The 13,429-nt window shown below is 37.8% G+C and overlaps 1 protein-coding gene across 3 annotated transcripts in view; it reads right to left on the bottom strand.

The window, feature by feature from the left end:
• SREK1 (splicing regulatory glutamic acid and lysine rich protein 1) overlaps nt 1-13,429 on the bottom strand; it is a 43,893-nt gene that overhangs the window by 16,814 nt on the left and 13,650 nt on the right. For all 3 annotated transcript variants that reach the window (XM_049768772.1, XM_049768774.1, XM_049768773.1), the window contains 5 exons: nt 13,305-13,420; nt 3,385-3,549; nt 3,074-3,252; nt 1,062-1,192; nt 88-202 (listed from right to left, as the gene is read on the bottom strand). In XM_049768772.1, the coding sequence (XP_049624729.1) occupies nt 88-202; nt 1,062-1,192; nt 3,074-3,252; nt 3,385-3,549; nt 13,305-13,420 (706 nt within the window). The remainder of the gene's footprint in view (nt 1-87; nt 203-1,061; nt 1,193-3,073; nt 3,253-3,384; nt 3,550-13,304; nt 13,421-13,429) is intronic.

Raw genomic sequence — 13,429 nt, 5'->3', positions numbered from 1 at the left:
TTGACAGATAGGGAAAAAAATCACTCAGACAATATTAACTATTTTAAATATAAAACAAAATAGTTAAAATACAACAGAAATTCTTACCTGTGTTTTGACTGTGATCTTTTCCTTCTAGAATGGGACTTTGAGCTAGACCTGGATTTTGAACGAGTATGGGAACGAGATCGACCACCTTTTCTTTCAGTGCTCTTTCCAGACTCTGAGAGGAAAAAACCACTTTGCAGTGTAAGCTCAGAACAACTAAAGATCCCAGTTAATAATCAGGCACAAGTGGAATATACCACATATAGTGCAAGGGGCCTACTCTCTGTACATCCTCCTCCTGTGCAATTATCCTTCAGAAACATCCAAGAAAGGCATTGCATAAACTCGTTGAGTGCAGCCACCCTGCAGCAGTACATATAAACCAGATGATTATAAACAGCTGTTCGTAATATTTTGTTGCTGCCATAATGTACGATTATAACATGTCTGTAATTCATGACAGTGATTTTAAAATTCTCTCCATTTTAAATTCTCCATTTATTTTCCTAGAAGAGAAGCTCAAATTCTAAGTACTGATTTAGAAATTGTGTTGAAATGTAAAACCAAAGAATTCTTTTAGAATGAACTTTAAATTATTTTAGTTAGCATTATGTAAGTTTGAATAGGCATTTATTTCTTTACCTTACTAAAGCAGAATTTTTCTTAAATAAGCTTTTCCTATTTTTTAAAATAAACTAAATAAAAGTATATCTAGTAACATTTCATTTTTGCTTTATATAATCTTTCTGTAGCTCCACAATAGTATCTAAATTCATTTTAGGTCAGTTTTGAGCACTGTTCTATTAAACAATTAATTAATTCAGACTGGTATTCCTGAATGCAGTGTCCTAAAAAAGACATTGTTGATAAATAGCTATATGACCTTTGACTCTAGTAAGTCACTTACTTTGTGGATTTCAGTCTTCTTGTTTGTAAAATGAAGGCACTGAACAAGAAAACTTCTAACACTCCTTCCAATTCTAATATTTTATGAACTTAAACTATGACCTGTACACCAACACTATTGGCCTTACCTGGTTCAATAGCTGCAGAGATAAATGACTGAGCTTCTCGTACTCGCTTCATTACTTCTTCTAATTCCTTGGCGGCAGCCTGAGGTGTCATTTCAGGGGGTTTTACTATTGCATTGTTGGAGTGATTTATTCTAAATTGGAAAAATTAGCAGATCACAGATATACACCAGTTTAGCAAAACATAAGACATTTTTGTACAATATGCAATGTCATGAATCTAAAAATATTCAAAAGCACATAAAGAATGACAGCTCAATACAGAATAATCAAAAAAACCACAAAACCCTAATTCTTCTTTCACCTGCCTTTATCACTTGCTAAAAAAAACCCTAAGTACAGGAGAAAGATGCCATCTTTAAAATTCTGAATACACTAGAACATTAAAATATTTAGTATTAAATATTAAAATGTTGACATTAGGGGGCTAGAGATAGTATAGTAGGTAGAGCGCTTGCCTTGCCTTGCCCACGGCCAACATGAGTTTAATCCCCAGCATCTATATATTCCCCTGAGCCCTGCCAGAAGTAATTCTTGAATGCAGAGCTAGGAGTAAGTCCTGAGCAATGCCATATATGAACCAAAAACAAAAAAATAATAAATGTAACTTAATTTAATATTGCTATCATCTTCAAAGTAAATTATTTGTTTTTATAAAATTACTTTTAAACTTTATTTATTGATTGATTGGTTTTTGGGCCACACCCAACAGCACTCAGGGGCCACTCCTGGCTCTGTACTCAGAATCATCCCAGGCAGGCTTGGAGACCATATGGGATGCCGGAGAATCGAACTGGGGCCCTCCTGGGTCAGCCACATGCAAGGCAAATGCCCAACTGCTGTGTTATCTCTCTGGCCTGTTTTTATAAAAAAATTTTGTCAATAATTTTTGCACTAAGAAGATAAAGAATAAACTATGAGGGCCAGAGCAGTGGCACAGCAGTAGGACGTCTGCCTTGCACATGGCTAATGTAGGATGGACTTCGGTTCAATCCCCCGGCATCCCATATGGTCCCCGAGCCAGGAACAATTTCTGAGCACATAGTAAAGAGAAACCCCTGAGCATCACTGGGTGTTGCCCCCCCCCAAAAATAATAATAATAACAAAAAACAGAAATCCAAGAATAAACTATGTTTAGTGAATTAATAAACTCTAGGCCAGCTTCAAATGTGAGAAATAACTGATAATTTTTTTCTCTTACTATGACAATCGTTTCTCTGATGCACATAAATAAATTTACTTAGCCCATTCCACACTGAAAAGACAAGAACTAAAAACATAAAATAATGGCTTAAATAGAATTCTGATAAACTATGTAACAATGACAAACGGCTATGTGATTCATATTAAACTGTTCTCATTAATCTTCCTGAAACAAGATTTCTGATTTTATGTACCTAAGGGCTACAATTTTCCACTGTGTCAACAAGGTTTGCGAGCAAACCTTAAGTACAGAGGGTCAGGCACATGCCTTGCATGCAGTTAACATGGGTTCAATTCCCAGTACCCTGTATGATTGATTCACTGAGTCCTTCAGTGGCTATGAATGATCCCTGAGTATCAGTAGGGAGCAAAACAAACAAACAAACAAACAAACAAAAAGCAACCCAACAACAGAAAAACTAAGAATGTTTACTTAAAATCTGGAGAATTATTTTCTTCTCAAGATTTCAGTTACCTAGATTTTTAATTTTCACTATAACTTAAACCCCATTTTAAATTGCCTGTTAATTTAGTTACAATACAAGTCTGACTTGTTAATCAAGGTATGTAGAAAAAAATCATACAATCATTAGGTCAGTCTAAATGTTAATAAGTAGACTTTATAAAAACAAAAATATGTACAAATACAACTCTAGTTTAAAATTAACAGTTTATCACATGTTCATTTACATTTAGCAAAGTCTTCTGTTCCAACCTGCCAATTACGATTAAACAGGGAAAAGCCCTTAATTGCATTAAAAATACTTAAATGTTTTCAAAATCATTAAAATTTCTGCTTAGGATTTCTTACTTCAGTGGCCTGTCTCCAAACATTACTCCATTAAAAGCAAGGGCCCTTGGTACAGAATTTTGGTCTGCAAATTCCACAAAAGCAAACCGTGTTGGCTGAGTCTCATCACCTGCCATTCGCACAAACTTCACTTCTCCAACTTGTTTAAAAAATTCAAGTAGCTGGTCAGCTGTTGTTGTCTACGAAAACAAATTTTACTTTAGTAATGCACATCTTTTTAAAAAGACAGATATGACTATATCAATATTTCTTGTTAAGAAAAGGAAAATATATAAGAGGCACTATATTCAATTTCCACTCAAATTAGTTACCTGGGAATTCAAATTGCCAACATAGACTGTTCTCCTAATTTCATCAATTTTGGAAGGATCGACATTTCCCATAAGTGGAGGCTGTGGTATCTCTCCCAGTGATGTGATATTGGGGTCTAATGCTGCTGCTGGTATAGCTCCCAAACTGCTAAGTGAAACACCCAGCTATATATTAAAAAAAAAAAAAAAAAAAAAAAAAAAGAGGTAAAAAAACACAAAATTTTCTATTAGTATCAAATTACCATCCTCTAATTTATAAGAATTACCCATACATGAAGAATGGAAGATGATGCCATAACTAACTTTAAGCCAGGCAGGCATGTATCTAAATTACTATAAGTAATGGTCAAAGATGTTTGAATGCAATTAGAAATTTCTTAGCTGTCTAGTTATGTTAACTATATACATAACTTGGCTCTATAAAAAGAAAGTTCTCATTACTGCCAGTAGTTAAGCACTATAAAGATGTGCTACTAACACTAAATTATCAAATAATCATTTCTCCTACAGATAAAATAGATTCTTAATAGTCTAGATTCTTAAGAGTCTGCTCATATTTCACCGACCATTAAAACAAAGCCTTTTACCATGTTTGTATCTGTGTAAAGACAACTTATTTAATCTTTCTAAATGATGCATTAACACTGAACTCTTGGCCAGCAGCACCACAAACTAATTATCTGAGCAAACCATATCTAACACACATATCCTCAGGGACATCACAGCCTTCCTACTTAAAAAAAAAAAAAACTAGACAGTACTTTAGCTTTATTTGCTAGCTGATTTTGTAACAGAATCACCAAATTAAAATACACACACACACACACACACACACACACACACACACACACACAGCACTGTATCAATGTATCAACCAGGTCACAAAAAGAATACTTGTTTACAGCATCAGAACTAAACGAAGGCAAGGTGCTACTATTTATCTTCTTTTTTTAATTTTTTATTTTTAATTATGATAACAATGATGCAAAGAAAGAGGATAAGGTAAAGTTACAGGGGAAAGACAATCACCCATATACAGAGTTCTCAGAAGAAATCCCCTTGCTGATGCCTAAATTTTGAACTTACAGTCAAAGAACATTAAGAAAGATAAAACAGAACCCATGTACAATTACTTTGTACACAAGTCTCAGGACTGTAGTACATTATAACATTTCTTAGCAGTACACAAAGCAATCTAAAGCCATGAAATTTATGTGACTCCTTAAACATTGAAGGTATAGTATTTTTTTACATCATTATGCACATGCATATCAGTTTGAGTTAACATCAAAAATTTAAGTGGTGTTACTATTTATCTTCACTTAAAACACAACAAACAAGTCAAATTTTTCATCAATCAGGGATCAGAGAGTGCTCAAAGGTCTGGCATGCATGTCCAGTTTGTTCTCTAGTAATGCATTGTTCTAGAATAGTTCAGGTATAAATTTAGTGTCCTCCAAACCCAGTTAGGCCCAGTCCTGGCAGAGTGATATCAGGGGTCTCTGAGCACTGCTTAAATATAATTTTCTTCATTCTTCATAAGCCAATAAACTACAAATGTAACATTAGGACAAGTTTTGAGGTGTCAAATATTTATTTTTAGTAAATATATAAATAAGGTGAATTGTTGTTTATGTAAACATTTTAATGGGATTATTATGTTACTGACCCTACCCTGATCGGTGATTGTGCCCTACCCTAGGGTGTGACCTGGCATTCTGCTCCCACCATTGAGTGGTACCTGATTCTGGGGCATAAAAACAAGGGTCTGTGGAAGGCGAGAGGCTTTTTGTCCTGGACCTATTCTTAGGCCTTTTGGCTTCGGCCTCTTCACGGAATAAAGAGCTGTTTTCTTTGGAAGCCTGACTGCCTGTTGGCTTTCTTCCCGCCGCATGCCGCATTCACCTCAGAACCGCCGACTGAACAGGTTAACAGACGCGTGGTCCGAGCTGGAGGAGAAAGGCATGACTCATCCTCCATCCCTCCATCAGTCAACCTCTTCAGGGGCTGACTTGCAACAGTGAATCTAACAGCCATAGCACTTAATTTTGTGCTGGGGCCAGGGAGATCTGTCAAAGGTTTTGAATATGCATTACATATGTAATGTCCCAGTTCAATCTCAAACACCATGAGTGACTATAAGTAATAACCCATCAGCATGATTAAGTATGACCCAAAATTCAAACAAATAAAACAGGGCCAGTAGATAGTGCAACAGGCTGGAATATATGCTTTGCAAACAAGAAGGCCAGTTCAATCCCTAAACCACTTGATCCCCTAAGCACCACTCAGAGTAACACCCAAACAGAGCCAGGAACAGCCACTGGCTGCCCCAAATTAAATAAATCTGTGAACTCATGTCATGCATTTTCTTAAAACCCATCAATGACTTCAAGTTACCCTTAGAATAAAATTAAAACTCCTTCTCATAGTCCAAAAGACCCCAATAGTCAGGGCCTTCTCTATGCCTCCAAGGTCCAAACTCCTATAACTCTAACTCATGTTTTTTGTTTGGTTTTTTGGTTTTTTTGAGCCACACCCAGTGACGCTCAAGGGTTACTCCTGGCTATGCGCTCAGAAATCGATCCTGGCTTGGGGGACCATCTGGAACATCAGGGAATTAAACCAAGGTCCTTCCTAGGCTAGTGACCGCTCCGGTCCCTCTATCTCATATTTTACACTTAGTTGCCACTCTATTCCTATCTGCCACTCATACCTTCCCCCCACCCCAACTTTAGGGTTTTTCTTTTGAGGCTCCATCTTTCTACAAAAAGCTACCCCATCTGCCAGATTCAGACCAATCCCCTCCTTCTCTAATCTTAATAGATTTATTACTCCCTATTACACATCACTTTATTTTCCCTCAACAGTTAGCAGCACACATTTGAAACATACAATTCTTCTTATTTATTATACAGATTTTTCTTTCTAATGTTTGTCACCATGATTTACAATACCACCAATGAGGGTCTCATGCACTCATGTTCCAACCCCACACCTAATAGAAAATTTTTCATAAAATTGGTTCAAGGACTGGAGACATTCAATGTAAAAGTGTACCTAAGCATGTGGCCTCAATTGAATTCCCAGCAACATGCCAATGCAAAGTGCAAACTCAGCATTTCTACTACTTCGTGTCAGTGCCATCACAAACAAGTAAGCACCACAACTAAGGAATGTAAACCATAGCAAGCACAAATGCAAAATAGAATCATATGTGTATGACCTTCAGTCATCTCAGTAACAAAAGGAAAGGGAAACAGGAATGAATACATGGATATACAATAGGCTTTCTTTTATACCCAGGAGTTCTAAATTCAGATTCAATAGATTACTGATGTGGTTGACTGAATCCATGACTGTGGAAACAGTGAATTTAGAAGGCTGTAAGGGATTAATCGTTCTTGGATTCTGGTGTCCTAGGATTCCAGAACAAATCTCCACAAATACAAAAACTGCAATTAAGTTGTGAGAGCCAAGAGTTATTTATTTATTGCTTCAGTTTATTTGTTGTTCATCCTCTTTAACCCTCATTATTTAAGGGTCAAATGTTTATTACAATCTATGGTATCTTGCTGACAACAGACAACAGCTGCTGCTCACCACTAACATTTCAAATTACCATGTTCTAAACCAGTGGTCCTCAAACTATGGCCCGCAGGCCACATATTGTATTTGTATCTGTTTTGTTTCTTCATTGCAAAATAAGATATATGCAGTGTGCATGAGAATTAGTTCATAAGTTTTGTTTTTACTATAGTCAGACCCTCCAATGGTCTGAGGGACAGTGAACTGGACCACTGTTTAAAAAGTTTGAGGACCCCTGTTCTAAACAATAACAATATTCAAAATGGTAGTGTGTCTTACTATTGCTTTAGTCATCATACTCCATCCCATAGCCACCTACAGCAGGGGGCTCAAACTCGCAGCCCGCAGGCCGTTTGCGGCCCTCCGTTCAACATTTTGTGGCCCGCCGCCGGCCTTCAAATATCGCAGTATTCGCGATTATTTGCTTACCGAATAATCGCAATAAAAATCGCATTAAACATTCGCATACCCCGAGCAGTTCCGTTCAGGGTATGCAAATATTTAATGCCGATTTTTTTGCGATTTCTTACTAACTAATGCAATTTTTTATTGCCAATATTAGGTAAGCGAAATCCCTTATGCGGCCCTGCCTCACCCCGACTTTGCCTCCTGCACCCCCAGGTAAATTGAGTTTGAGACCCCTGACCTACAGTCTATGTTGAAAAATGTAGATGAAGACCAGGTCTTTTTTTTCAATTGTGAAAGAGAACTATATACAGGTATAAACTGAACTTAATTCTGAAAATTAAATCATCTGATCCAACCAACACCATTACTTTTCAAATTTAAATTTAAAGTTAAACTGTTTTTTTAGAAACTTTTACTTATTTCTCCTTTCACCACACCATTCTCTATAATACTATAACAAGTATTTGAATTTTTAGTGTTTGAATTTTAAATTAAAAAGTGTCACACTAGTCGGTGGCTAGGTTAACGGCTACTATACTTGATAGTACAGAGAGCCATTTCCCTCAGAACACACAGTTCTACTGGATATAGCTTTGTAACAATGATTACCCTTCTTTAGTCTATTTTCTAGCTCTGGTCTAAGGCAAGTAAGCTGCCCCTGACTTTTAAGTCTTTTGTGGCGAAAGATAATCTGGATTTAAGATGCAAAATTTCAGCCTTCTGACATAGAAACATAGGCGTCCCTTGAAGATGTGACTTTTAAGTAGAAACCTCACCAAAGGTTCTATTCTTGAGCCAGAGCTATAACGCAATCGGTAGCCTTGCACGCGGCTTACCTGGGTTCAGTCCCTGGCATCCATTCCTATATGGTCCCCCAAGCCTGCCAAAAGTAATTTCTTTTTTTTTTTTTTATTTAAACAACTTTATTACATACATGACTGTGTTTGGGTTTCAGTCATGTAAAGAACACCACCCATCAACAGTGCAACATTCCCATCACCAATGTCCCAAATCTCCCTCCTCCCCACCCAACCCCCTCCTGTACTCTAGACAGACTTTCTATTTCCCTCGTACATTCTCATTATTAGGATAGTTCAAAATGTAGTTATTTCTCTAACTAAACTCATCCCTGTTTGTGGTGAGCTTCATGAGGTGAGCTGGAACTTCCAGCTCTTTTCTCTTTTGTGTCTGAAAATTATTGCAAGAATGTCTTTCATTTTTCTTAAAACCCATAGATGAGTGAGACCATTCTGCGTCTTTCTCTCTCTCTGACTTATTTCGCTCAGCATAATAGATTCCATGTACATCCATGTATAGGAAAATTTCATGACTTCATCTCTCCTGACAGCTGCATAATATTCAATTGTGTATATGTACCACAGTTTCTTTAGCCATTCATCTGTTGAAGGGTATCTTGGCTGTTTCCAGAGTCTTGCTATGGTAAATAGTGCTGCAATGAATATAGGTGTAAGAAAGGGATTTTTGTATTGTAATTTTGTGTTCCTAGGGTATATTCCTAGAAGTGGTATAGCTGGGCCGTATGGGAGCTCGATTTCCAGTTTTTGGAGAAATCTCCATATTGCTTTCCATAAAGGTTGAACTAGACGGCATTCCCATCAGCAGTGGATAAGAGTTTCTTTCTCTCCACATCCCCGCCAACACTGCTTGTTCTCATTCTTTGTGATGTGTGCCAATCTCTGGGGTGTGAGGTGGTACCTCATAGTTGTTTTGATTTGCATCTCCCTGAACCTAGACCTCCAGCTAACATCATGTACGAAGGTTAAATCCAAATAGATGAAAGACCTCGATATCAGACCCGAAACCATAAGATATATAGAACAACATGTAGGTAAAACACTCCAGGACATTGAGACTAAAGGCATCTTCAAGGAGGAAACTGCACTCTCCAAGCAAGTGAAAGCAGAGATTAACAGATGGGAATATATTAAACTGAGAAGCTTCTGCACCTCAAAAGAAATAGTGCCCAGGATACAAGAGCCCCCCACTGAGTGGGAGAAACTATTCACCCAATACCCATCAGATAAGAGGCTAATCTCCAAAATATACAAGGCACTGACAGAACTTTACAAGAAAAAAACATCTAATCCCATCAAAAAATGGGGAGAAGAAATGGACAGACACTTTGACAAAGAAAAAATACAAATGGCCAAAAGACACATGAAAAAAATGCTCCACATCAAAAGTAATTTCTGAGCGCAGAGCCAAGTATAATCACTGAGCACCACCAGGAGTGGCCCAACATCACCCCCTAAGAAACAAGGTTCTACACTTAACCTTTTTAATGTCTGGGGGAAATATTTTGTTTTGTTTTGTTTCTTGAGCCACACCTGACTTCTAAGAAATCACTCTTGGCAGGGTCAATGAGGTGCTGGTGATCCAACACAGGTTGGCTGCCATGCCAAAGCAAAAGCCTATTCATTGTACTATCTCGCCAGCCCCATGAAAAAAATGTTTTAGAAAGACTTGGTAAAAAGAACCTAGCATGTAAATAAAATAACAAAGCAAATATGGCAAAATAAAGTGAACAAGAAAAACATGTAGGAACTAAAAAGGTCAGAGAGGTGCCTAGAAACGAAATCCCAATGGGCTAGCTTTCTTTTTCTAAATGAAAATGTTGTTCTCAAATTAAATTTTGTAATAATAGATTATCTAAAACTGGATTACAAGGAAACAATTTCCTATCAAGGCAGAAAATCACCTAACTTTTAATTAACCCTGTCCCTTCTTTTTGTAGTACTAGAGATCAAATCCAAGGACTCAAAAAAGTAAGTACTACACCAACTGATAACATGTATTCTGGGAAAGGAAGGAAAAAGTATCCAGTAATTGTATGTTAAAGTATACTTAAATAGAATTTTCAGAAAAGCTCAACTCAAATGATGTGCTATTAATTAAAAATAATTTTCAGGCCTTTCAAGATAGCACAAGAGGTAGAAAAATTGGGGCCTAAGCTATACGACAGCAGGGAGGGTATTTGCCTTTCCATGGGCTCAATCCCCAACATCCCAGATGATCCCCTGAGCACCATCAGGAGTAATTCCTGAGTGCAGAGCCAGGTGCGGACCCAGAACAACATGGGTATGATCCAAAAAAAAAAAAAGAAACATATATATATAAAAGGACCTTGATTTTGAGACTTGCTATCTGGAGAAAAGTTTACTATTTTATATCATTAGCTGAGTTTCTGTTTTTTCGGGGACTCCAAGCAGTGTTCAGGAATATTGGGAGCTCCACTGGTAATGTTCAGCAAATGTAAGGGCCTGAGAATGCAGGCAGCTCAAGCTCTACAGTGGGAGGAATAGCCTGGGCCACCTCCGTGCTACTCAGAAATCCTCTGGGCTGCACCCAGCTATGTCTAGGTGACATATGATACCCGAGATTAAACAAAGCATGCGCCCTAACCACCTAACCACTGTACTATCTCATATAGCTTTGTGATGTCTATTCTGTGCATACATTTGCTGTAAAAGTCTTGTCTAATGTTGAAAAACTAATCATTTCACTTAAGACAGTATATGAGGACAAGGGAGATACAAGGTGCTGATTTCAATACCAAACATTGTATATCTACCCCATCCCAGCACCACCCACAGTGCCAGTGGGACCCAAGGCAATTGTGGCAAAGAGCAGTAGCCAAGTCTTCTGAGCACTAATTGGGAGAGCCCAAAGAAGAGGGGAGACGAAGAGGGAAGGGGAAAGGAGAGAGAAATGAGTACACAAAGTAATTCTAGGGCAAAATAAACATTAAGAAAGTTAAAATAGTGCTGAAATACAGCTCTCTATCAACACAGGTAGCCTGATTTGTTCCTGCTAATCAGTTGATCTTCCTTTACCAGGAAAATATCTAAATAGTTAAACATAAACTTCAAATTAAGCTGGAAAATAGTAGAGTAGTTAGCATTTGTTCCAGGTACCAATACCACTGGATATACATACTTGTGGAGAGTTTGAAGTTTTAACTTAAGTTTGTTGGGGAAACAAAAAAAACAAAACCTAAACCTCAGGCCGGAGCAATAGCACAGTGGTAGGGTGTTTGCCTTGCACGTGGCCAATCTAGAACAGACCTTGGTTTGATCCCCCGACATCCAATATGATACCCCCAGCGCATGGCCAGGATTAACCCTGGAGTGTCACAGGGTGTGGCCCAAAAAAGAAAAAAAAATCTAAACCTCAAACGGTTAGTCACTTTAACAATAGCAAAAGCTGAAGTTTGATGTTTATACTTAAGTTTGAAGGAGCTGGGAAATAGTAGTGGTTAGTATTTGTTCTAGGTACCATATAATCACCAAAGCCTCACCAGATGGAGTTGAGGAGAGTTCTCAGCACTACTGGGGGTGGTACCCCCAACACTCTAGGACCTGGGCAGCACAAAATCCTCAGACCCTTATACTGAATTGCCCCCAAATAGGTCAAGGAGAGACAGTGTAGTTCCCTGACCTCCTGAGCACCGTTTGGGAAGCTTAAAATATTAACAACCCCAAATGGGAGACGAAGCAATAGTACAGTGCGTAGGGTGCTTGCCTTGACACATATGATTTGGTTTCAATCCCTGAACACAAAGTCACTAGTAAACCCCAAACACTTTCAGGTGTGGCCCCACCCACGAAAAATAAAAATCTAAGTCTCAAATTGTTACATCACTTTGACAGTAACAAAAGCTGAAGAAATTCAAAAGACACATAATAAAATGCATGATGTAATAAACAGTGAAGTGTAAAGAAAAAAATCAGCAAGGCACTCCATAATTATGAAATTATTTGAATCCAAGTAGAAATGAACAGTCATGTGATAAAGGCAGCTACAGAACACATCTCCTAAATAAGACCACTAACACACATCTGCAAACACACAGTATATGTGGAGGATGCCTGCAAGGCAAGAATCACTAACAGGGGCCAGAGCGTTAGTATTGCAGGTAAGATAATTGCCTTGCACACAGCCAATCCCTGGCATCTCAAAGAGTCCCCCCAAGCACTGTTGAGAGTGATTCCTAAGTGTAGAGTCAGGAGCACCACCAGGTTTTACATAATTAAAAAACAAAACAAAACAAAACAACAACAAAAAAAAAACACCAAGAGCCCAATAACCCTAGAGTCTTTTTTTTTTTAAGGTTTTGGGGATTCCAACCCATCCTCTCTGTTCCCAAGAGGTCCTCATTGTTACAAGGCTCCTGTTGTTGTCATTGTTTATTCCATCCATATTCCATTCCATCCGTCCATCTCCTTGTTCAATTGTAATCATATTCATATTCCATATATATTTCAATCACTCCTCATCCTTTTTAAATACTCCACGTCCTTATAATCACTCCAAGCATATTAATATACATGGGATGTCAAGGCCTAGAACCTGAATGGTTCCATCTGGGCAGCTTGCTAGGCAAGCGCCTTTCCTCTGGACTAGGGCTCAAGCCCCTAAAGTCTTTATTTTTAACACAAAGGCAGTGTAACTCTTTAATTCCACTTAAGTAAAAAATGCCATTTGTTTACCTTGTTACATGCTTCTGAGCTATTTTCTCCTGTTACCAAAGTTATGGATCTTTTAATCAATTTAAATGCATATAGTCTTCATAAACTGAGAAATATAGCTAAAATTCTCCCCATTCCCCATACTATCCATACTTAGCATACTATTGCTAAGTACCAATAGGTAATTTTCTAATGAATAATCTACTTTAGTTCTCAAGTTTAAAGAAATCCATACTCACTCCAGAATTCCTTCCTTACAAAAGGCAGTTCAAAACCATTGATAACATTGATGCAGGGTGAAATTAGGTGAAATTTCCTCTCCATTGAAAAAAATAATAATCAGAAATATTAACAAAGTGCTCATGTCTTTATCTGGTTAATTTTACCTGGCTGAATGTTCATGCTCACTTGGAAAATGATGTGAATAGTACTTACCGTAGTCAAGGGATTTGGAGTTGGGATGGGAAGCAAGCCTGCACCTGGCATCAGACTTGTCATAGTTGGAGCAGGAGCCAATAAAGAAAGGGCTTTGGATTCCTCTGGAATTTTACCTGCAGAGG

Source organism: Suncus etruscus, chromosome 2 (assembly GCF_024139225.1).
Source record: "Suncus etruscus isolate mSunEtr1 chromosome 2, mSunEtr1.pri.cur, whole genome shotgun sequence".
NCBI classification, from domain to species: Eukaryota; Metazoa; Chordata; class Mammalia; order Eulipotyphla; family Soricidae; genus Suncus; species Suncus etruscus.
The sequence above is the reverse complement of the archived record's forward strand: the minus strand, read 5'-3'. Positions and strand labels throughout refer to the sequence as shown.